The 26,219-nt window shown below is 41.9% G+C and overlaps 1 protein-coding gene across 4 annotated transcripts in view; it reads right to left on the bottom strand.

The window, feature by feature from the left end:
• Positions 1-26,219, bottom strand: part of LOC134350717 (syntaxin-binding protein 5) — a 238,902-nt gene that overhangs the window by 65,965 nt on the left and 146,718 nt on the right. For 2 of the 4 annotated variants that reach the window (XM_063056321.1, XM_063056322.1), the window contains 3 exons: positions 11,760-11,822; positions 7,904-7,963; positions 7,766-7,813 (listed from right to left, as the gene is read on the bottom strand). In XM_063056321.1, coding sequence (XP_062912391.1) covers positions 7,766-7,813; positions 7,904-7,963; positions 11,760-11,822 — 171 coding nt within the window. The remainder of the gene's footprint in view (positions 1-7,765; positions 7,814-7,903; positions 7,964-11,759; positions 11,823-26,219) is intronic. The other 2 variants (XM_063056323.1, XM_063056324.1) reach the window with 1 other exon arrangement.

Below are 26,219 nucleotides of genomic sequence, written 5' to 3' on the forward strand. Positions count from 1 at the left end.
GATGGTTTGTTACTTGGAAGAGTACTAGCAGCTGCTGACATTCCCATGTTCCTGTTGTTTATGAAATTTTCTGCTGCAACCATTGTAAGCAGAGACATCTTGCAGTAACCTTGGTGAGTTGCTGTACTACATTCCGTAGATGATCCACACTAATGTCATGAATCAGCAATAGCAAAGGGAGTGAATGCTTTGGATTGAGGGCTGTGCATCGAGTAAGTGGCTACTTTGATCAGGATTGCAGTTTCTTGACATTTTTTGCTGTACTCATCCAGGAAATTGATATGCTATCATACTTTTGACATTCGCAATATTGATAATGCAAAGGAGTTTCCAAGTACAGTCACTGCAGAATATTGTTTCTGACCATTCTTGTACAGAAGTATTTATGTGGCTAAAGTTGTTAGGATGTTAATTGTGGGAGGTTTGATCACAACAAAATAGCCACCACTTGTGCGGATTGAATCACACTTGCCACTGATTTTAATGTGATCCACAACTTACTGTTCCGCAGCAAGGAACTTCATTATCTGCAGTTGCAAATGGAACTGAACAAAAAGATTCACTGATTACCCAGCTTCTGTGTTTACATTGGAAGAAAAGTTGTTGATAAAGAAGTTGAATATGGTTAACATTGAGCTGCTGCCCTGGATCCTTTAAAGGAATGTTCTGAAGCTAAGAATGACTGATAGACAAGATTCTCCTTGAATTGCATTGACTTCAAATTTGCAAAAGTTTCTTAATAATACAGTCAAATGCTCCCTTGAGTCACATCATCCCTCCTCTGGTATTCAGCTACTTTGTTCATATCTACTTAAAAAGTGTAAAGAGATCTGGATGAACAGCCCTAACAAAACTGATCATCAGTGTCAAAAAAAAAAGGAAAGTACTGGAGGAACTCAACAGATTAGCATCTATGGAGGAAAATGAATAGTTGATGTTTCAGGTCAAAAGTCTTCATCTGACTTAACCACCAGAATAAAAAGGTGATGGGCAAGAACTGGCAAGCAACAGATGGATTCAGGGCAAGGAGGGGTGATTGGTTGGGGGGGGAGTGGAGAGGGTGGTAATAACTAGGAGATGGTAGGTGCAGGTATCAAAGGGCTGCGGATGGTCAACATTGATATGAAAGGACTGGCATGGAACCAAATGAGGGAGATGCGGTGGACAGATAGTGGGGTGTGTGTGGGTGATAAAGGGAAATGGGTTGAAGAGGGAAAAGAAACTGGATGTTAGGGTCGGGGTTTGCCCATCATTGATATGACCACTTAAATGCACAATTGCTCAAGGCTTCACAGGTTCAGTCAAATGTTGACACTACTAAGCTACTCTTGGAGATGCAAGAAACTGCAGGTGCTGGAATCCGGATGAACAATCTGGAGGGGAGAAAGAACTCTCTCCATCTACCTCTTTTTTTTTTGCTTACCTGCCTCCATTTCCACCATTGCTCACCTCCACTCCTTGCCCCTTCCTAACTGGCACAACCTGCAGTGGTCATGTACCACTCCCTCATCCACAAATCACCTCCAACTCCTGTTTCATCACTCCCCTTCTCCACTTCATACTGGCCATTTTACCACTCTACGCCCTGATGCAGGGGTATGACTCAAAACGTTAAAAGAGTTAAAAATTCCCATTCTTGGTGATAATCAATGAAGTTAACCTACAAAAGTAAAACCTGCATTGCTCTCTTTGATGAGACAAAACCAAGCAACATGAACAAGAATCTGGGATGCTAGCCAAAAGGTATAATTTTATAAGTATGACTGCTTGATTGCGTAGCATGTGAGACAACTCTCCAAACGGATGCAAAAGTCCATAGAAGACTTTGAATGGTTGATTGAGTTGGAGCTCACATCCAATGCCAGTAACTTGTTTAATGTCACCTTGGTAAATTGTTCCTTAAGGTTGTCGCAGCTGGGGGGGGGGTGAAAGGGGATAAGCTCCCACTACCTATTAAAAGCCCCCACTAGCATGCATCTCAAATAGCCTCTGATAACCAAGTCTAACCTCTGACCTTCACATGTGGCTTAGTTACTAGGCCCAGTGGAACCACTTCTACTGACAGAAGAAGGAATAAAGGTGGGTTACTAGCCCCTTAAAACTTGTCACTTAGTGCAGAAGGGGGTTGACGGCTGTGGTTGGCAGCTCATCTAACTCTGATCTCAAAACTCCACTGCATGCAGCTATATCCACTCATGGGGAAGGATTCAGGTGTAAACCCCAAGGAAAATTTGGAGTCCCCAAGGCAGTCCTACATTGAGTTCAACGCTGACTCCTGCAACGTCACTGGTGCCAAACTGTATTGATCTCTGCTGCTTCTTTGGATTCATCAGCTGTGTGGAGAGGGGAAGCCTGTTTTACTTGGAGTATTGCCAACAGTTTTGGGCCCCATATCTCAGAAAGGTTGTGTTGCCATTGGAGAGAGTCCAAAGGAAGTTCACAAGGATGATTCCAGGAATGAAGGGGTTAACATATGATGTGTTTGGCAGCTTTGGGCCTGTATTGACTGGAATTTAAAAGAATGCAGGGGAATCTCATTGAAACCTACCGAATGTTGAAAGGACGTTTCCTATGGTGGGGGTCTCCAGAACTAGAAGGCACAGCCTCAAAATTGAGGGGATGACTCTTTAGAACAGAGTTAAGGAGGAGTTTTTTTTAAAGCCAGAGAGTAGTAAATCTGTGGAATGCTCTGCCACAGACTGTGGTGGAGGCCAAGACTATGAGCATATTTAAGGCATAAGTTAATTGTTTCCTGATTGGTCAGAACATCAAAGGACATGGTCAGAAGGCAGGTGTATGGGGTTGAGTTGGATCCAGGATCAGCCATGTTTGAATGGTGAGCAGGCTTGATGAGCTGAATGGCCAATTCTGCTCCTATGTCTTATGGTCTTAAAGCCTACTGCATGCAGGCTGCAGATTGCACTGGCGTGGTTTGCATATCAATTGATCATAGACAGCTAGAACGCAACATCCATGGTGACCCTGATCAATGGAGGGCTCGAAGGTTAATGTCATGTGGTTTATTCTGTTTTGTTCCTACTTTGTTTTGATGTGGCAGTTTGAAGGGTCACTTCACAGGGCAGTTAAGACCCAATCACACTGTTTGATCTAGGATGTATATATTTTGGCAATTTTGGGCAGGGGCAGCACACAACTCCTCCTATAGGGCATTTGTGAAAGAGATAAAGGATTTAAGACATCTAGTAGTTTTAAAGTGTAGCTGTTAATTTCCAGACTTTACAATTCAAATACACGAGCTGCTGTGATGGAACCTGAAGTTGCCTCTCAGGATCTTTCAGTCCACACCATTCCTATTCTGCAAACTTAACCAATTTTATTTCTTATGACTGTCATTAGATCAAAAAAAAATGCTAACAAATTTTGCCAACACAGAAACAAAGCCCAGGATTGAGAAAAAAATCAGAATTTTGCAAAATAAGATCAAGGTACTGAACAGAAAAGGTAAAGAAATAGAGCAAACTAATGAAGTAAATAACAACAGAATAAAAATTTCTAAAGATGAGTAAAAAGGAAAAGATTAGCTACAAGTTATATGGGTCCTTTACAGACTGAGACGTGAAATTACAATTATTGTGTGTTTGTCTTCAAGATACAGAAATCCTTCTATAATTTGTGAAAATTAAATGGGAAGCTCAAAAGAGCTCTGAAATAAGTGGGTATGGACATGGTGGATACACTTGACCATCATCTTTACAAATTGCAGAGATTAAATCACCTACAGTTTGGAAAATTCAAAATGCAAACTAGAGAGAAAGAGAGAAAAAAAAAGAAAAATAGCGGAAACTATAGACCTGCTGATCAGTCACAGAATTCAGTATTAACAAGGTGGTGAAAGGTTCCTTGGAAAATAGCAATAAAGTTGGGTAGTCAACATGGATATACTGCATGAAAGGAAATTATATTTAATAAATCCATTAGAACTTGAGGTTGTTATGAGAGAATAGTTCTCTACCTTGAAGAGGCTGACGTCTAGCTCTCTGAGACCCCTGCATATTTTCACACTGGACCACGACTCCAGCACCATAATGGTTTCATTAATCTAACTTCTCCAGAGATTTTCCTTCCACAGCCTCCAGCCTCATCTTGCTTCTCCCTCCTCCCTAAGATCCCCAAGCAGGACAGTCTTGTGATCCCATTGTTTTGGCTTCCTTCAGGTAAACAGAACCCATTTCTTCTTGTCTCTCTTCTTAATCTCATTCAGTCTCTTGACACTATATCTGACAGATCTGTTGCAGTCCACTATTTTGAGAGATTCCAATTTCATGGCCTCAACAGCAGATTTTCACCAACCCAATCCCTTCTGGACAAGATGGTGCTGAAATCATGACTTAAATTTAGTTGTTTTATTAGGTTCATGGGGATAGTTTTGGGGGCAGAGAGGGAAGTCAGGGGAGAGGTTAAGGTTTAGGAATAAGGATGTGATGGAGTTAGAGGTCAGGCTGGAGTCTAGGCTTCTGCTCCATGCTCGAAGGCCAGCTACGTGGACGTGTAATGAAGGACAAAGGATGGTGGCCCTTCCAGGTCAGCATGTCATGGGATAATAGGTCCATGCAGAGAAGAGGCACGAGGCCCAGAGTTCGGGGCCCTGTCATTGGCAGGTCCTGAGGTCAATACTGAAGAGAGAAGCCTGAAAGTCAAAGACTGAAGTTAGCAAGTATGGTACTCAAGGCCTGACGGCTGAAGCCCTGGGTCTGGGCAGCTGTGAGTGTACTGGGGAGATCAAAGGCCCAATTTTTGCATCTGTGACTCCACTGTAGGCTGGAGGCCAGGAGGCAGCCTATCCTGGGGTTAAAGGACTGTCTGTATTTGTGAGTGTGTAGGTGGGAGGAATGGAAAAAAGGTGTCTACTTTGCTGTTATTGTTGCTGTTGATTTTGTTGTTCAGCTGAACATTGTGGGCATGCTGTGTTGGCACCAGAATGTGAGGTGATACTTGCAGGCTGCCCTCTGCACTTCCGTAGGTTGTGTTGGTTGTTAACACAAATGACACATTTCACTGTATCCTTTGATGTACATGATAAATGAATATGAATCTATACTTCCATGGCCTGAGTGTCTCTCACTTCTTCCTCAAAGAGCTGAACAGTCCTCCTCTTTCATTTGATCAAACTCATTTCTCAATTAAAGATCCAGCTACTGAGCTCAAGCTATGCCTGCTTCTTTATGGAATGATGTGCATAAGTCCTTGCTTTGATGTCCTACTTCGGCCCCTAACCTCACCAGTTGTTCCAATACATTACTGACTATATCAATGCTGCTTCCAACTCCTATCGAGAAGTCAAAGATTTCATTGCCTTTCTTGTTAATTTCACTTTTCCCTTCCCCTTCTTGACTTTTCTTTCTCTATCCCAGAGGATAGGTTAGTGACCAATAACCATTAAAAGATAACAGAGCAACCTTGACAACATTGATTTCTGTAAGCATTCCATTTTACCAGTTTCTCAGTCTCCATCTTATCTTTTCTCACAATAACATTTTCCACACATAGACCTCTAAAATACCTTCCCTCTTCCTCAAGTATGGCATCCCCTTCATTTTGGAGACATGGCTCTCAGTACGCCTTTCCCTGTTTCCACACTACTTTTTCCACCACTTCTGCAACCTCTTGCCAACCCCCTCACTGAATGCTTAACTTCTACCACTTTCATGGAATGTCTTCCTCTGACATATCTTTCCCTCCTCTTTCTGAAGAGACCATTCCTCTCAAAACTCTCCACTGCACTCTTTCATCTTTACTAACACTCCTTCCCATCTTTGCAGTACTTTCCCAAGCAATCGCAGAATACTGAACACTGGCATCTCCCATCAAAAGGACCAAAAACTCCTTTCGGAGAAGCATGGTTCTTGGCTCCTCTGCATACAATTTACTGAATGTTAACATGGAGATACAGCTGTATAATCAAAATATTTACCTAAATTGATAGAAGAACCAAGTTCATGAGAGAAGGCTTCTTGCTGTAATTATCTAAAGCTCCTGGAAAACTTTGTATAGTCTGGTTTACATGCCCAAGGATGGATGTACTTATAGCATGAAGAATGCTGCAATAATTCACCAAATTGATTCCTTGCTCAACATGGTTTGTCATATGAAGGACAATTAAGCAGATTGAGTTTAGATAGAGTGAGGAATGAGAGGTGATCTCAATGAAAAATACATAATTCTTACAGGCTAGGTGCAGAGCTGATATTTTCCCTGGCTAGGGTGTCTATAGCCAGGGGTCATAGTTTTAAAATAACAGGCCAAGCCATTAAAGACAATGACAGCAATAAAATTTCTTCATTGAAAGTATTGAACTTCTGGAATCCTGTTACTTAAGGGTTATAGAGTTAGTGCAGGAGCATGTTACTGAGATACAAGGTCAGCCTTTTCGTTACTGAATTTGAAGGAGATGGACGTGAGAGCATGGAGGAACAGCTAGTGAAACTCCTGAAATGCCTGCTTCACTGCTGCTGCTACTGTGTGGTCCAGAATCTCTGGAGGAGAAGGTCCCGAGTCCTCGGCTTTGCCTGTTGCTCGGTGAGGCTGGTCGGAGGCTCGAAGTTTTCGGACGGACTCAGAGTTCGCTGCAGTCCGGTGCTTCCAATGGTGCCGCATTGGCGAGTTAGCGGCGCTTGGAGATTCATGGCGGGGAGAGTTCCTCCCTTCTGCCGCCTACATGGGATGATGAGTCTATTGGGACTTTGAGACTTTTTTTTTACCATGCCCATGGTCTGCTCTTTATCAAATTATGGTATCGCTTTGCACTGTTGTAACTATACGTTATAATTATGTGGTTTTGTCAGTTCAGTCTTGGTTTGTACTGTGTTTTCTTGTGAGATCATTCTGGAGGAATGTTGTATCATTTTTTAATGCAAGCATTTCTAAATGACAATAAACGGAAACTGAACTGAACTGAATGGCAGAGAAGTCATTGGGTGCCAAATGGGCACTCCTGTTTCTAGTTTTGCAATAATTCTGTGCATTCTAATAGTACCAGATAAAGATTATACCTGGCTTCATCCTTCTGCATGCAAAGTCAAAGAAGACCACGAGAATATATCACAATCACAAGTCTGAGCACTCTTACCACGTACCCCGGTGCAGCTTTTGACTAAACATACAGCTGGTGGGAAGTCTTGCAAAATGCAACAAAATTTACTAACACAAGCCCCACAACCCTGAAGCAATACATTTTCTGATTTCTGCCAGAGACCTTTTCATAATGCAAGTATGTTAGGTCTAGCCACCAGGCGGAATGTATCAAAGTGTTGAAATCACACTGTTGAAATGACTAATAACTGAATCAACAAAAAAAATTAAGTCATGATTAAAGAAGAAAGCTGAATATATACTAATTTATTTGCCTCTTTGTTTGCTAATGTCATTTCCACAAGTCTTTCAATGAATCGGTACAATTATTTTATATACATCCTTGAAAAAAGCATTATCATTGCTATTAACAGAATGATTTTGATACAATGAATTACACAAGCAAATTCAGGGAGAGGAAAAGTAATTACAAACGGGTTCTCTTTTGGTCAAGTGTTTCATTTCCGCTCAATACAATTCTGATATAATACAACAGTAATCAATTAATTGTTAATTCATTAACAATCATGCATTGCACTAACAAAAGAGAAACAGCCCAAAAGCATAAAGTGTGAATTTGTAAGTCACCAAGTAAGATATTTTGATTACTTATTTGTATTCGGTTAGTACTTCAGAGAGAAAGGCATTAGTTATAGATGGAATTGTTAAATCATACCTATGTCAGATACTATGATCTTGGACAATTTTCTGCTTTTGTTTTTCACTAGAAAGGTATAATAATTTATATGTAAATAAAATAAAGAGAGTTCAAATTTGGAAAAAAACTGAATTATATTGTGCCATAATACTGTACCCCTTTCTATAAAGTTAGATAATTTCTGTTCATCTTCAGAATTGCATGAAGAGGGAGAACCTACACAGGAATACATTTACACAGAATTAAAAATGAAATGGCATTAACATTTTGTCTTTGTTAAACAGTCTAGGTTTGAATATGTATGTTGAACAATTAACTTAATTCATGCAGCTGAGTCCAGGGCATTCCAGAGAAATACAAATTCATCTCCTCAGAAATATACTTGAGTAATTCAGAAATGGGTCTCTCCCCATTTTCTCCCTGCATTATGCACAATGATTGCCAACCAATGTAAATATTTAGAATTTCAATTATTAGTGCTAGCTTTGTTCAAAACAGTCACCTGACATCAAAATATTGCCAATTATTCCACAAACCAATTTCTACTAAATGGAAATGCAAGAATTTTTCCCCCATTAGAAAGATTTTCCTTTATGTTAGTACAGTGCAGGCATACACAGGACATTGTACATTAAAAACACATGGAAACCTAAAATAAAGACAGTGTTCAAAGCACAAAGGTTACAGTAGTGCACAAGGAAACTTTAAATCTTCATGGTGACTTAAGAGTCTGCAGACACCAGATAAAAGCTTGGCCCCAACAGTGAGGATTCAATATTAAAAAATGGGTCATCATGTCATCACCCAATATCAGCACATAGTTCTTTTCTTAGAATAGACTGTTGATCCAATGGCAATTTACAGATTGAGGTCCAGCGATACAACATAGGCTGGGTATTCTGTTAAGAACGGTTATAACCAATCAAGACACAAGATACCTGTCATATGAATCTGCTTACCTGTGAATGAAATGTAACCCTTATCAATTTGTCAAACACCACCAAATATTTTTGTTAACATAAATCTCCCAATAAATCTGCTTTTTTTTCTTCCAGAAAATGCATCAGATCCAAAGAATGAAGGCTGTTGAAGCTATTCAAATCCAGTGTTGCCTACTTGAGTTGCACATCTCTAAGGTCATCTAATATTCTCAACTTTCAAGTGTATCCAGGGAATGTACGATGAACTGCCAACAGAAATGCTGGATGCAAGTTCAATTTCAACTCAGAATTTTATTCAAGCAGACCTGAACACTCTTACCACAAATCCAAATAACTGCTGATTAAAAAGTAGAAAAAGACAATAAAAGGAAAATTGTCACAGCAAAGTTTCTATTTTACAGTCTTTTCAATAAGCCTTAATAAGGCAGTGATGGGACACATGAAAGCATTAGTCAAAACTGCTGAGTCATCCAGCAGAACAATATCATAACTGCTGAAGAGAGTCACACCACTATCCCAGCCAGAAAGGTTTATGTAATTTATGTAATCAGCACTGCAGCAAGAAAAAAGGGGGAATAATTTTTAAGCATAAATTGCAACTATCCTCCACTCACTGGATTTTCCTGCGTATAAGAATCACTGTACTTACACCGGGAGATATTTTTGCAGTAATGAGTTTTGTTTGCACCTGCAGTCCACATATTCTTTTTAAACAAATTCTTACTTTGTTATTTGTTGACAAAATAGACTTTGTTTGCTTTGCTCTTTTGGGCAAGATAAAATCCTGTAGCAAGACTCACCCACTTTACAGCAACAGTAGTGTAAATAATCTTATCATCATTACCTATGCTTTTCTGACTTTCAAAATTGTCAGGCCACAAAATTAAAGTTGCTCGAAATGCTATGGATGTGCACTTGCAAGGACTTTTCTTGCATATTTTTAGCACAACCTATGCTCGCTATCTGATTGGTAAAGAAACAGTTCAAGTATTCATAGATTGTGATGCCAATCCTTTGTAAGATGCCAATTTGATGGCAGAAATGATCTAGCTAGCCTCATTTATTAACTACGCACAAAGGTCTGGCTTTTAGCAGCAGAGAAATGTGCCTATTCTCTTACACTATCTGCATTAAAGATAGGGATCCTCAAATACTTGCAGCTTATTGGTAACAAGAAGAACAAGACTTGGTGTAGATTAACTTGTCTCTGATTGCTGGATGACAAAGGAATTGAAAAGACTGGTGTGGCTGAAGTTGAAGTTTTGCCTTTTGCAAGATGCAGCTAGAAATAGGAATGATGCAAAGACTTATCAATCAATGCTTTAAGAAAACTGGATTTTCTAGAAGCTATTAACCTCCATCAATGCAAGGAAGAACATTGCTTGAGGGGTTTCTTCCTTCTCCAAGGTCTTCACAGTGATGCATCACAGAACAAGCTCAAAACTATTGTACCACCTGCAAAGTCAGCAACAGTTACTATATTCATGGCATTCATTCTTTCTAAGCTGTTCTACAGACATCAACATTTTTCAACTTGTAACACACTGAAGTCTTAGGGAAGTAATCAAGGATCACAACAAGATGGACTTCCTCCAATGCTACAGATCAATAGGCAGAACCAAGTATGGGAATCTGAGTTCTATATAGCTCCCAATGACATAAGGAGACACCTGCTAAATATTTTGATGATCACAATTTGAATATTTTCAAGATCTTAGATAAAGGAACATCGATATAACCAAAGCCAGAAAATTACTGGCATTGCAAAAGCAAGTTTGATGTTGAATGGTCTTTGATAAATGAATTGACTGGTATTGCCAAGGTCTTGACACTACCTACAAGGTACTTTAGGAGTGTGATGGCTTACCTTCCATTTACCTGATAAGCACAATTCTAACGATTCTCAAGCAGCTCAACATCAACCATGCCAAAGAAAGCTGTTTGACTAACACACTGGACAAGGCCTCCAGAACCATAATGAAAAAAACCGGGGCAACCACTCATCCTGTGAATAGCTAAGTCTTTATGTAAGCTCCTCCAACCTGTATTACTGTTTTGTTAGTGGTTACAGCCAAGAAAACCAGACCTTAATCAGGGTGCACTGTCTTAAATTGGTGCTAGCCACACACAAAAAGTATTCCATTGATATGTTCAAGGTCAGTAATATTATAATTGTTAACAGCACATCTCTGAAATTGGATCAATTAGGCTGCAGCACACATTCTCTGCCTGTTCTGATCCCTTCTCGTTTTCCAGCACTATTCAATTTAACCAAAAGCTTTATCAAGTGTAGATCAAACAAAAATGATAAAATAACTTGAATCTGAAGCAGCATTTAAACAATTTTGTTGCAAAGAATTTTGCATGATAATGGCATATTAATGAATTTGTGAAGCAGGAAGTGCATATGCCAAATTTATTGCATCTCTGAGTGATGCACTGCCTCAAATCCCCCACTTGCACAAATTTGTTATTGGCATTGTTAATAAGCAAAAACACCTACAATACAATATGCTCTGTAAATGTTTATTTTAATCACACACAGAAATGTTCACATTTCAAATCATTTTGTTATCAACTTTCAGCATTATTTGATGACACTGGCCTACAGCATTAACAATAGTGATATGATAATGCGGCTCAGCCAATGGGCTGTTGCAGCACCTCACCAGTATTTGGTCAGGTTTTGTAAGGATGTTTAAACTATCACTGGTGTCTTGATCATACAGGGCACAAATTTGAATCACAGAACCCAGTATTTCAGAAATGCACTGCTATAAAATGGTCAGACAGCTTTCGCTTTCCTTTAATGAAAAACTATCATAAATTCAATAACTTAATATGAATTAGAAAACCGATTTACCACCACATATTAATTATGCATATTTTCACACTGGAAAATGTTAAGTTACAAGATCTATAGCTCATTCTTTTACTGGACTTTATAACAGACGTTAGATTGTTATAATCATGCTCTTCACATGCACAACATATAATAAGTACCCATCTTAAATTAATCAACAATTCACCCCCACCACCCCTCCCATAACAAAATCATAAGATAGACTTACCTGATGTGGGAGACTTGCAGCGGTCATCCATAGCTGTGGAACTCTCGTTGATATCACAGAGACCTAGTAAAGACAATCAGCTTATTACTGGTGACAGTAATAACAGATAGCTTATAGCTATAAATATATAAATAACTAATATGAGTGCTTTTAATGTACAGAAAACATTCCAAATTGTTTAAAAGAGATGTATATCTCCACACAACAGAAGCCTATGTTACCATGGGAAGTATTTCAGAATCCAACAGGTTTATTATCACTGTCTTATAAGACGGGAAATTTATTTTGCAGCAGCAGTGCAATGCAAAGACAAAATAACTATAAACTACAAAATAAATAAATAGTACAAAAGAAAGGAATAATGAAGTAATGTTCATGGTTTTGTGGATCATTCAGAAATCTGATGACAGGCTTAAAGAACTCTATTTTAGTACAATGAGAATGGGGCATCTGTGGGTCCGCACACCAACACATATTAAACACATTGATTTGAGGGGGGATGAAGTGCAGAGAATATTGAAGCATGCCTATTAGATCTCTTAAATATGCCACCCAAATCTCTTGCAGCAAATGACTTGTGAATGCTGAAGTAAAACATTTTAGTTTTCCAGGTCCTGTCTGACTCACTGACAGCACTACTGGTTCTCATTTCTATCTGAAGCACAAATATATTTTCTGAGATGGCCCAAAGGAAGGTCTCCTAGACATCAGCTCCCCCATTCAATCCTAATCTTCCAAAGCACTGACTCGAACAAGTCCATCTCTGTAATATTTCCTTCACTCTCTCTGTGTGGTTAAGTTTTCCACTGCAAACACTTTCTCGAGAATGTTAATTCTTCTGAAATTTACACAGGTGACATATAAAATTTTATAGCGTGCATGCACGTCACTCATGAAGGCGCATTATGGGATTATTGGGGTGACAGTCTGGGCTATATGACCCGTGAAACTCTGAAACCTAAATTATCATTGAAAGGATATTTTGTTTCTAAAAGTCAAACATTCATTTTACTGTTCAACTTAATTGTATGTTATTAATTAAACAGAGTGAGACCACAAAATGTAGCAGTACAAAGGGATTTTGGGGTCCTCGTATAGAAAGATTAAAAAAGCAAGAAGCTTAGCAAATAATTAAGGCGGGTAACAAAACATTGGATTAACTGCAACAGTTATGCAACAAAGCAGATAAGTTTTGATGCAATTTTAAAGGCCATAGATAAGCCCACAACTGGAGGAGGAATGTGCTTTTATAAGGAGGGCCACTGGGTTGATTGTTGGGATAAAGATTTGACGGATGAAATGTTGAGTCTACTACACTCAACTAGGTAAAGAAGAATGAGAGGTGATCTTATTGAAACAACTCTATGGAATGGATGTGGAGTGGATGCTTCCCTAGAAGGGCTATCTTGAAGTAAAGGGGTATAGTTTTTGATTAAGGTATATGCCATTTCAGCCAGAGATGAGAGATTTTTTTTGTCTCAAAGAACTGAATCTTTGTAATTTTCTATCCCAAACAGCTGTCGAGGCAGATTCATTGCAATGATTGACAGCCATTTAAATTGCAAGGGAGACAAAGGGTATGGGGAGAGAATGGGAAACTAGTGTTATGCCCATGTTTGGATCAGCCATGAGCTTACTAAATGGCAAAGCACATTTTGAGTAGCCAACTGGACTACTACTCTTGTTTTGTACATTCTAATAATATGGCGATAGCACCAAACGCAAGAGATTATTTTTACCTGAAGTTATTTTCCAACATTTTCAATTACTACACTTGGCTCGGACTAGAAGGGCCGAGATGGCCTGTTTCCATGCTGTAATTGTTATATGGTTATATGGCTCAAAAATAGGATACTTAGATTCAAGAGTATGGCAGATATTGCTGGTATCTTATTACTGAGATGGTAGCAATAGGAGGTTAAGTATCACAACGAGTTTCTTGAAAACTGTTCTTTCCAGGTGTAAAACGAATATTGCCGATAAATCCTTTGATATTTGTTTCCATTAACAACAGAATTAAACATTCAACGGTTTCCAGAACAAGTGGCCAAACTAAGGTCCACTATATGACATGTCAGTCCATGGCCGCCTCTACTGCCGCAATGAAGTCACGTTCAAGTTGGAGGAGAAATACCTTGTATTCCATCTGGATAGCCTCCAACCCAATGGAATGAACATTGATTTCTTGAACTTCCAGTAATTGCCCCTTCTCCTTCACCATTCCCATTTCCCCCTCTCACCTGATCTCCTTACTTGCCCATCACCTCCCTCTGGTGCTTCCTCTTCCCTTTCTTCCACGGTCTTCAGACCTGTCCCATCAGATTCCACTTTCTCCACCCCTTTACCTCTTTCACCTATCAACCTCTTAGCTCTTCACTTCACCCCTCCCCCTCTCCTGGTTTCACCCATCACTTACCACCTTGTACTTCTTCCTCCCCACCCCCAACTTCTTGCTCTAACTTCTCAACTTTTTCTAGTCCTGATAAAGGGTCTTGGCCCAAAATGTAGACTGTTTATTCTTTTCCTAGATGCTGCCTGGCCTACTGAGTTCCTCAAGCATTTTGTGTGTGTTGCTTGGATTTCCAACATCTGCAGATTTTCTCGTCTTTGTTCAATATTTGACAAGCTTCAATGATATCCGCCTCAATTCTTCTATATTCCAGCGAGTACAGACCCAGAGCCATCAGAAATCTAAGACTTTTGCACAGTACTGTATATTATGTCTTTCAGTTACCAAATAACATTTACTACTATTCAGCTAATATAAAGCTAAGTACACTCAGACCTCACTTAATGCTGAGGATGCATTCCTCAGAGGTGGAGCTCTATGCGGGGTCATTATAACATTACATAAATGTACACGTGCGCCTGTACATCAGTGGAGCAGTAACACATTGCAGCAGCAGAGGGAAACGGGTGGTGGTTATATCTTAGAGGAGTCTTAACTGTGGGTCCTCCTCTTAACTTTGACTTCTTCAAATAGGCGTTGAGATTTGACGGCTTTTTCTTAAGTTTCCTCTCATGAAGCAGTTCCTGGTAGCAGGATATCATGTCAAGAACACCTCCCTTTGCCTTACTGCTTCGCTCCCAGTCAGGTCACTCTCAATGAACTGTTTCCTGATTTGTGTGATCGTGGTGATGCTAGTGCTGAGGAATTTTGCAGTGAGGTTTTTGCTGGTGTTTCTTCTTCTCCATTTGTGCATCAGGTTCACCCAGGATGCATTACTCAGCCGTTTCTCTAAGCTCTTCATTACTAAGGCACCCACCATGAAAATGTAGTAACTCTTTAACATTGCCATTCTCATTATGCCGTATCATTTGCAGTTTCACATCCATGCTAATGCTTTTCCTAGACATCTTAGATATACTACCCTCACTGGAAGTTGCAGGCCATTTTCTAGACATTATGGGTGAAATAAAATGGAATAAATTGGCAAGGCAGCAAGAACATTTACACATGCAGGGGAGGCAAAGCATGAACTAATACATGATTGGCTGTGAGTGGCTCAGAGAGTATGTAAAGCTGATTGAATGTATACTGTAATGGTGACCACTTTTGAGAAGTTTTGAGTGTTGTTTAGAATGAGTTTTTGTCATTAAAAAAATTTCAATAAAGGATTGAATAACTACATTACAATGAATCAGCACTATGTGGGGTCTGAGTGTACTCTTAATTCTGTTTCCCAACCACCTTCCTATCTGAACTAATATACAGAGCTGTGCAAAAGTCTAAGGCACCCTAGATATATGTGCCTACTTTTGCACAGCACTGCACATACATTATCAGACTATGTATATTATATACCTTGAGATTTGTTGTCTTCTAGGCAGCCACAAAACAAAGAAACCCAATAGAAACCATTTAAAAAAAACTGTCAAAAACTAAATGTGCAAAAAAAAGAACAAATCGTGCTAACAATAAAAAGTAAACAAAACACACTGAGAACTCCTACAACCACCACAGAGGAGGTGCTAGAATCTGAGATTGTTTCACAGCCACAAGTCTCACCTGCCATGCAGAGTGACCCCCTTGTCAGGAAAGACATTATCCCACAAGAGTAAGAAATCTTTCACAGCGATTAAATCTTTAGGCCTGAATGGGACAATTTAAAATTTAATATGCTATGGATGTCTGTATAGTAGTTGCATTAAACAGTATACTGTGCACAGTGCCTTGAAAAAGAATTCAGCCCCCACAACTATTTTCATGTTTTAGGGACTCAGTTTCTAAATTTAAAATTTATTGAGTACATTTTTTGAGCTAATCAATAAAACACTGTGCATCATGTTGAAGAAAAATTCCAAATCCTGTCAACAAATTATTAAAAATTAGAAACCAAAATTGTGAGGCTGAAGAAGTATTCATCCCCTTTGTACTTACTACACTAACTTTCCTCAGGTGAAATACTGTATATTACCTTGTTAACTCACCCAATTTGTTGATGTAAAAAATTGGAGGATCACCTGTTTTCAATGAATTCAATAAGAATAAATACACCTTCTCTCTGTAAGGTACATAAGTATAGTAGATTTTCATCAGGCCAAAGTAAAATGAAGACAAGAGCATTCAAGACAAGTCAGGGAAATGATAATAGAGAAGCACAAATCAGGGTAAGGGTATAAGACCATCTCAAAGTCACTAAATAAATCTCAGAGCTCACTGCAGTCCATTGTGAAAGATTGGAAAAAATATGAAACTACTGTGTAAGTTAGGCCGCCCCTCTAAACTTAATCGCCAGGGTAGAATAGTACTTCTTTGGAGAAGACAGTCTACTGTGATGCCAACAATCACTCTGAGTGCACTACAGAAGTTGGTGCCTGAAACTGGAGATGAAGTTCATGGCTCCACAATCTCTAGGGCCTTGTACGAAAAGGGCATTTATGGGAGAGTGGCAAGAAAAAAGCGGTGGCTAAAAGGCATATCCTTGCATGTAAAGACTTTGCAAAGTGTCATTTAGAAGATACTGAAAAGATGTGGAAGGTCTTGTGGTCTGGTGAGACTGAAGTGGAACTTTTTGGCCTCAACACTAAGCAGTATGTGTAGCATACTAAATCTAATACCGCGCATCAGTCAGGAAACACCATCTCTACTGTAAAGTATGGTGGAGGTAGCATCATGCTATAGTGATGCTTTTCAGTAGCAGGGATTGTAAATCTGGTTAGGATATATGGGAAGATGAATGCTGCTAAATACAGAGAGATTCTGGATAAGGTGCATATGGCTGGGCGATCTGGAAGACCATGTAAGGAATCTGGAGCAGCAGCTGGATGACCTTCGACTCATGAGGGAGAATGAGGCAGTCATAGATGAGAGCTACAGGGAGGTAGTCACACCTAGGCTGTCGGAAGCAGGTCATTGGGTGACAGTCAGAGGGTGGAAAGCGAAGGTGAGCAGACAGGTAGTGCAGAGCACCCGTGTAGCCATTCCCCTGAATAATAAGTTTACCGTCCTGGATACTGTTGGCGGGGACGACCGACCAGGTGTGAGCCACGGTGGCAGGGCCTCCGGCACTGTCTGACCCAGTGGTGCAGAAAGGTGGGACGGAGAAGAGGAGAGCTGTCGTCATTGGAGACTCTATAGTCAGGGAAGCAGACAGGAGATTTTGTGGACATGAGAAGGACATCCGCATGGTTTGTTGCCTCCCGGGTGCCAGGGTCCGGGATGTCTCTGACTGGGTGCACAACATCCTGGTACGAGAGGGAAAGCAACCAGAAGTCGTGATACATGTAGGGACCAATGACATAGGCAGGAAGAGGGATGAGGTCCTGAAGTGTGTTTCGGGAACTAGGCAGAAGGCTGAAGAACAGGACCTCAAGGGTGGCGTTCTCAGGATTGCTGCCAGTGCTACGTGACAGTGATGGTAAGAATTGGAGGAGATGGCAGTTGAATGCGTGGCTGAGGAGTTGGTGCAGGGAGCTGGGTTTTAGATTTTTGGATCATTGGGATCTCTTCTGGGGAAGGTGGGACCTGTACAGATTGGATGGGTTGCACCTGAACTCAAAGGGGAGCAATATCCTTGCAGGTAGGTTTGCTAGCATGGTTCCGGAGGGTTTAAACTAATTTGCAAGGGGGATGGGACCCAGAGCGATAGAGCAGTGAAAGAAGTGCATGGTGTAAAGCCAGATCTAACATAGGGAGGCTTTGAGGAAAGAGAAGCAGAATAAACGATGTAAAGACAGTAAGGTAGAGGGGCTGAAGTGTGTGTACCTCAATGCAAGAAGCATCAGGAACAAAGGTGATGAACTGAGAGCTTGGATACATACATGGAATTATGATGTAGTGGCCATTACAGAGACTTGGCTGGCACCAGGGCAGGAATGGATTCTCAATATTCCTGGATTTCAGTGCTTTAAAAGGAATAGAGAGGGCGGAAAAAGGGGAGGAGGGGTGGCATTACTGGTCAAGGATACTATTACAGCTACAGAAAGGGTGGGTAATGTAGCAGGATCCTCTTTTGAGTCAGTATGGGTGGAAGTCAGGAACAGGAAGGGCGCAGTTACTCTATTGGGGGTATTCTATAGGCCCCCTGGTAGCAGCAGAGATACAGAGGAGCAGATTGGGAGGCAGATTTTGTGAAGGTGCAAAAATAACAGGGTTGTTATCATGGGTGACTTTAACTTCCCTAATATTGATTGGCAGCTGATTAGTTCCAAGAGTTTAGATGGGGCAGAGTTTGTTAAGTGTGTCCAGGACGGATTCCTGTCACAGTATGTGGACAGGCCGACTAGGGGGAATGCCATACCAGATCTAGTGCTAGGTAATGCAGATTCAAAGATTCAAGATTCAAAAAACTTTATTGTCATCAGCTCTGCAGGGCAGAATGAGTCAGCGTTTCTCAGGGGCAGTGCAATCATAATATAACAAATGCTAAGTAATAAACATAACAATAAACAGTAGAACACAATAGCCACATGTCAGTTAAAATGAGTTATAAGTGTCCAGTGCAAGTTAAAAGTGTCCAAAGCAGAGTCAGGTGGAGCAGCTATTTAGCAGTCTGACTGCCTGTAGGAGGAAGCTGTTTAATAGCCTTGTGGTTTTAGTTTTGATGCTCCTGTAACGTTTGCCTGATGGCAAAAGAACAAACAGTTCATGGAGAGGGTGTGAGGGGTCTTTAATGATGTACCGTGTCTTCTGGAGGCATTGACTCTGAAAGAGGTCTTGGACAGAAGGTAGGGAGACCCCAATAACCTTCTCTGCTCCCCTAACCACCCTCTGCAAGGCTTTTTTTTATCGACAGCACTGCAGCTGGAGTACCAGGTTGTGATGCAAAAGGTCAGCACACTCTCAACCACGCCTCTGTAGAATGTAGTTAAAGATGTTAGTCGGGGAGTGATGCTTGTTTAAGCTTCCTCAGAAAGTGCAATCTCTGCTGGGCCCGTTTCACAATCCCAGTGGTGTTCCTGGACCAGGTGAGATTGTCCGAGATCTGCACCCCAAGGAACTTGATGTTTTCCACTCTCTCCACTGTGGAGCCGCTGATGCTGAGGGGTGTGTGCTCAGGCTGAGACCATCTGAAATCGACGATCATCTCCTTGGTTTTGGTGACATTAAGCATCAAGTTGTTATCCCTGCACCAGCTCTCTAGGTGCTTGACCTCCTCCCTGTACATAGTTTCATCATTTTTGCTGATGAGCCCCACCACTGTGGTATCATCTGCAAATTTAATGATCAAGTTCTCCTTGAATCTGGCTGCACAGTCATGTGTTAGCAGTGTAAACAGCCATGGGTTAAGCACACAGCCTTGTGGGGATCCATTGCTCAGCGTGATGGAGTCAGAGATGTTCCTGCCAACACGGACTGACTGTGGTCTCTCTGTAAAGAAATCCAGAATCTAGCGAAACATGGCAGTGCTAAGGCCAAGCAGCGACAGTTTGATGGTATTGAACGCTGAACTGAAATCAATGTACAGGATTCTGGCATAAGTGTCTTTGTTGTCCAAGTGAGAGAGAACTGTGTGCAGTGTGGTGGATATTGTGTCCTCCGTAGAGCGATTTGGACGATAAGCAAACTGTAGAGGATCCAGTGATGAGGGGAGGCTGGCTGTGATATGAGGCTTGACAAGCCGTTCAAAACATCTCATCACTATGGAGGTCAGGGCAACGGGACGGTAACCATTCAGACAGCCTACAACTGATTTCTTTGCTACAGGGATGATTGTGGAGATTTTGAAGCATCTGGGGACAATAGCTTGACTAAGGGAGATGTTGAAAATGTCTGACAGGACATGGGCTAATACATCAGCACATTCCTTGTGCACACATCCAGGGATGTTGTCGGGACCTCCCGCTTTTCGTGGGTTGACCCTGGCAAGGGTCCTCCGTGTTTGCTCTGGATCAGTGATTGGAGCCAGCTGGTCAGATGGTAAAAAGGGACTGGCTTTCCCCCTTGCTGTAGTGTTTGATGCTTCGAAGCGGGCAAAGAAATTGTTAAGCCTGTCTGGTAGAGAGATGTCGCTGTCATCAGTTTTCTGCCTGATCTTGTAGCCTGTCAGAGCTTTAATTCCCTGCCACATCCGTCTGGTGACACCTGTGTCACAGAAGTATCCATGTATTTTGCCCGCATAGGCCCTTTTCGCTTTCCTGATCCCTAGCGAATGCGCAGACCTGGCTGAGCGAAGCACACTCCTGTCTCCCGATCTGTAGGCTGTATCACAGGCCTTCAATAGTAAATGCACCTCTGTTGTCACCCATGGCTTTTTATAACCACGTGCGGTGAAGGTTTTCATCACAGTGACATCCTCTGTGCATTTGGCTATGTAGCTGATTACTGCCTCCGCATACTCCTCAATGTCTGTATGGTCGTCATAGGAGGCTGCTGTTTTGAATATGTCCCAGTCTGCCTGCAAAAAACAGTCTTGTAGTGCTGAGGCTGCTCCTTTTAGCCAGACCCATATCTCTCTTTTCTCTGCTCTCACACGTTTAAGCAGTGGTTTACATGCTGGTGTTAGCATAACAGATATGTGGTCAGAGTGGCCAAGATGGGGGTGGGAGGCTGCTTTGTATGCCTGTGGTATGTTGGTATAAACCAAGTCCAGTGTGTTGTCTCCCCTGGTTTTGAAATCCACATATTGCCGGAATTTGGGGAACACAGTCTTTAAGCTGGTGTGGTTAAAGTCCCCAGCAATCACCACAAAGCTGTCAGGATGTGTAGTCAGTAGCTCACTGATGACTTCGTGTAGCCCTTCCAGTGCTTCGTTAGCATTAGCCTTAGCATTGGCACTGGGAGCTACGTAAACAGCTGCCACAAACATGATGGTGAATTCCCTCGGCAGATAGAACGGCCGGCATTTCACAACGAGAAATTCAGCCAGTGGTGAGCAGCGTTTAGCAGCTACTGTAGTGTTCACACACCAGTCTTTGTTTATATAAACACACAGACCTCCTCCTCGGCTCTTACCGGAGCTAGCTGCCTCTCTGTCCGCACGAAACGATGTCACTCCCTCTAGCTGTATCGCCACGTTCCGTATGTTGACATGGAGCCAGGATTCCGTTAAGACATACACACAGCAGTCATTAAATTCCTTGCGTGTTTCTCTCAGCAGACGCAGCTCATCCAGCTTGTTGTCAATGGAGCGGACATTTGAGAGCAGGAGGGACGGTACCGCTGGCCTGGTGGGGTTAACTTTTAGCCGAGCATGGATGCCGGCCCTCTTACCCCTCCTCTGTCTTCTCTCACAGCGCTTTCGCTTCCTCCTCCCTCGGGAAGCAGCCGGCTTGGTAGCGGATAGTAGTCCATAGCGGCGTAAACTGTCCATGTCATACCAGAACTCGTCAGTTTTTCTGACATAGTATGCCCTGATGTTAACGAGCATATTCCGACTGTATGTTATGCGTACAGGACAAACAGAACAAATACTAGATACACTTATCACTTCCTGAGGGGCCGCTGCGTCCATGCATGCCGCCATCTTACCGGGTCAGGTCACAGATCGCTCAGTGGGTGAGCATCTGGGGGACAGTGACCACTGCTCCCTGGCCTTTAGCATTACCATGGAAAAGGATAGAATCAGAGAGGACAGGAAAATTTTTAATTGGGGAAGGGCAAATTATGAGGCTATAAGGCTAGAACTTGCGGGTGTGAATTGGGATGATGTTTTTGCAGGGAAATGTACTATGGACATGTGGTCAATGTTTAGAGATCTCTTGCAGGATGTTAGGGATAAATTTGTCCTGGTGAGGAAGATAAAGAATGGTAGGGTGAAGGAACCATGGGTGACAAGTGAGGTGGAAAATCTAGTCAGGTGGAAGAAGGCAGCATACATGAGGTTTAGGAAGCAAGGATCAGATGGGTCTATTGAGGAATATAGGGAAGCAAGAAAGGAGCTTAAGAAGGGGCTGAGGAGAGTAAGAAGGGGGCATGAGGAGATGTATCTATTCGGCGCCTTCCGAATTGCCCAGCAGAAACTCCAGCCACTGGTGTTCGGTTGTCATCCCAGCTAGTATCCCTATCCAACCAACATTGGCCAGCTCCTTTCTTATACCTCTGGTATTCCCTTTACTCCAGTGATACATTGGACTCCAGCTTCTCTCTCTCAAAATACAGAGTCAATTCTATATTATTATGATCATTGTTTCCTAAGGGTTCCTTTAAGCTCTTTCGTCAAATCCAGTTCATTACATAACACCCAATCCAGAATAGCTGATCCCCTAGTGGGCTCAACCACAAACTGCTCTAAAAAGACATCTTTTAGGCATTCTACAAATTCGCTCTCTTGGGATCCAGCTGATTTCCTCGATCTAACCTGCATATTGAAATCCCCCATCTCTATCACAACAGTACCTTTTTTTACATGCCTTTTCTATCTCCCGCTGTAATGTGCATCCCACAATCTGGTTACTATTCAGAGGCTGTATACAACTCCAATCAAGATCTATTTACCTTGCAGTTTCTTATTGCTGCCCACACAGATTCTTCAGATCCTATGCCACCTCTTTCTGAGGATTTGATTTCATTTTGTTTTAACCAACAGAGCTGCCCCATCCCCTTTGCCTACCTGCCTATCCTTTCAATACAAAGTGTATCGTTGGCTGTTAAGCTAGTAACGATGACTTTTCAGTCACGACTCAATGATGTCCACAACATCATACCTGCCAATGTCTAACAACGCTACAAGATTATCTACTTTATGCTGTATACTGCATGCTTTTGAATATAACAACTTTAGTCCTGTATTCATCACCCTTTTAATTTTGCCCCCATGTTATATTTTAACTCATCCCACTGACTGCAATTTTTCCCTACCATCTGCCTATCCTTTGCACTAATTAAACCCAGCTTAAGCTGCTAAAAATATGGATTGTGTCTGGAAATGCTGGCAGTCATGCAGGAAATAAATCTGACCAGGGAAATGGTGAGAAGTCTCACAACATGAGAAGGCATGGGATCCAAGTTTTTCAGATGCTGTACTGAAGGCCTCAAGGTGAAGGAGTTGCAATGTAGGAAAGATGCACTGAATTCATTCACATAGGGTCAGAATACTGGTAACCCATACTCAAATCTAAATGAGACAAGATAGCCATGAAGCTAGCCAAAATCCAAAGATTGTGAAATCTTTGGATCTTTCCCAACAAGAATTAGATGCAGCCTTTGAATATTTTTAAAGCACAGGTAGATAGATCATTGACAGTGAGCAGTTAGTGTGGGTAAACTGGAATGTAGAGCCAAGGTTACAATTAGATCAGATGTGTTTTTAGGAAATGGGTCAAGGGATCATGGGTCACTCCTGCTCCTACCCCGAATGTTCACACGTAGCAATTCAAGAATTCAATTAGCTTATGAATGATCACATTAACATAAAGGGGCTCACAGGAGCATCCATATCTGGGATCTTTCTGGCTGCTGACCCTGTTAATACCTCATTGAACAAGGTAATGGCATTGTGTTCAAAATGGAAGCATCCATGGTTTTAGTAGATTGTCATGACAAGCTAGTGATAAGCAAATGCATTTTCAAATTCAGAATCAGGTTTATTATCACCAGCATGTGTCATGAAATGTAACTTAGCAGAAGCTCAATGCAGTACATAAATATAGGAGAAGAAAAAAATAAATAGTAAATCAATTACAGTATACGCATACTGAATAGATTAAAAATCATGCAAAAACAGGAATAATATATTAGATTATGAGGACACGCAGTCCTCTTTTATTGTCATTTAGTAATGCATGCATTAAGAAATGATACAATATTCCTCCGGTGTGATAACACAGAAACACAGGACAGACCAAGACTGAAAAACTAACAAAAACCATATAATTATAATATATAGTTACAACAGTGCAAACAATACCATAGCTTGATGAAGAACAGGCTATGGGCACAGTAAAGAAAGTTCCAAGTCTCTTGAAAGTCCCACATCTCACGCAGATGGGAGAAGGAAGAAAACTCTCCCTGCCACGCCCGACTACAGTCCAATTCTGAGTCGTCTGAAAACTTCGAGCCTCCGACCAGCCCTCTGACACCGAGTACTGAGCACCATCTCTGCCAACCGCTTCGACCCCAGCCCCGGTCGCCAGCAGCAGGCAAACCTGGGGATTTTGGGGCCTTCCCTCTGGAGGTTCTTGATCACACAGTAGCAGCGGCAGCGAACTGGGTATTTCAGAAGTTTCTCCAGATGTTCCTGTGCTTCTCACGTCTGTCTCTATCAAATCAGAATTGTGCATGGCATCCTATTTACAAACATGATATCATTTCACCGGAGAGCTGCGCGTGCTGCGTCATGCTGCCATCTTCTCCTCCCATCTTCTTATATTAAAAAAGTGAGGTAGTGTTACTGAGTTCAACGTCCATTTAGGAATCAGATGGCAGAGGGGAAGAAGCTGTTCCTGAATCGCTGAGTGTGTGCCTTCAGGCTTCTGTACCTCCTACCTGATGGTAAGTGAGAAAAGGGCATGCTCTGGGTGCTGGGGGTCCTTAATAATGGAGGCTGTCTTTTTGAGGCACCACTCCTTGAACATGTCCTGGGTAGTTTGTAGGCTGGTACCCAAGATGGAGCTGACTAAATTTACGACCCTCTGCAGCTTCTTTTGGTCCTGTGCGGTAGGCTCCCCATACAGCCCGTGATGCAGCCCGTCAGAATGCTTTCCACAGTACACCTGTAGAAGTTTTTGAGTGATTTTGTTGACATACCAAATCTCTTTAAATTCCTGATAAAGTACAGTTGTTGTCTTGCCTTCTTTATAGCTGCATCGACATGTTGGAACCAGGTCCTCAGAGATCTTGACACCCAGGAACTTGAAACTGCTCACTCTCTCCACTTCTGATCCCTCTATGAGGATTGGTATGTGTTCCTTCGTCTTACCCTTCCTGAAGTCCACAATCAGCTCTTTCGTCTTACTGACGTCGAGTGCAAGGTTGTTGCTGAGACACCACTCTACTAGTTGGTATATCTCACTCCTGTATGCCCCCTCATCTCCATCTAAGATTCCACCAACATCAGCAAATTTATAGATGGCATTTGAGCTATGCCTAGCCACACCATCATGGGCATAGAGAGAGTAGAGCAGTGGGCTAAGCACACACCCGAGGTGTACCGGTGTTGATCGTCAGTGAGGAGGAGATATTATCACCAATCTGCAGATTGTGGTCTTCCAGTTAGGAAGTCGAAGATCCAATTGCAGAGGGAGGTACAGAGGCCCGGGTTTTGTAACTTATCAATTAGGATTGTGGGAATGATGGTGTTAAATGCTGAGCTATATTCGATGAACAACATCCTGACATAGGTGTTCATATTGTCCAAGTAGTCTAAGGCCATGCGAAGAGCCACTGAGATTGTGTCTGCTGTTGACCTATTGTGGCAATAGGTAAATTGCAATGGGTCCAGGTGCTTGCTGAGGCAGGAGTTCAGTCTACTCATGACCAACCTCATTTCATCACTGTAGATGTGAGTGCTACTGGGCGATAGTCATTAAGGTGCGTGGCCAAGTGGTTAAGGCATTGGACTAGTGATCTGAAGGTCGTGAGTTCGAGCCTCAGCTGAGGCAGTGTGTTGTGTCCTTGAGCAAGGCACTTAACCACACATTACTCCTGCATGTTTATAGCCCAGCAGCGGCAGTTGGTGCAGTATGGACAAGACAAGGCACTGGTATAATTGCTGCCTTTTTAAAGTAAGTGGGAACTTCCGCCTGTAGCAGTGAGAAGTTGAAAATGTCCTTGAATACTTCCGCCAGTTGGTTGGCACAAGTTTTCAGAGCCTTACCAGGTATTCCGTCAGGGCCTTCCGCCTTGCGAGGGTTCACCCTCTTTAAAGACAGCCTAACATCGTCTTCTGAGACAGAGATCACGGGGTCATCAGGGATCTTTACAGCTGTAATTATATTATCCCTTTCAAAGTGGGTACAGAAGGTGTTAAGTTCATCTGTTAGTGAAGCATCAGTCCATTCATGCTATTTGGTTTCACCTTGTAGGTAGTAACATCTTGCCAACCCTGCAAGAGTTGTCATACATCCGATGTCGCCTCC

The sequence above is a fragment of the Mobula hypostoma genome, chromosome 8, assembly GCF_963921235.1.
Source record: "Mobula hypostoma chromosome 8, sMobHyp1.1, whole genome shotgun sequence".
Classification (NCBI taxonomy): domain Eukaryota; kingdom Metazoa; phylum Chordata; class Chondrichthyes; order Myliobatiformes; family Myliobatidae; genus Mobula; species Mobula hypostoma.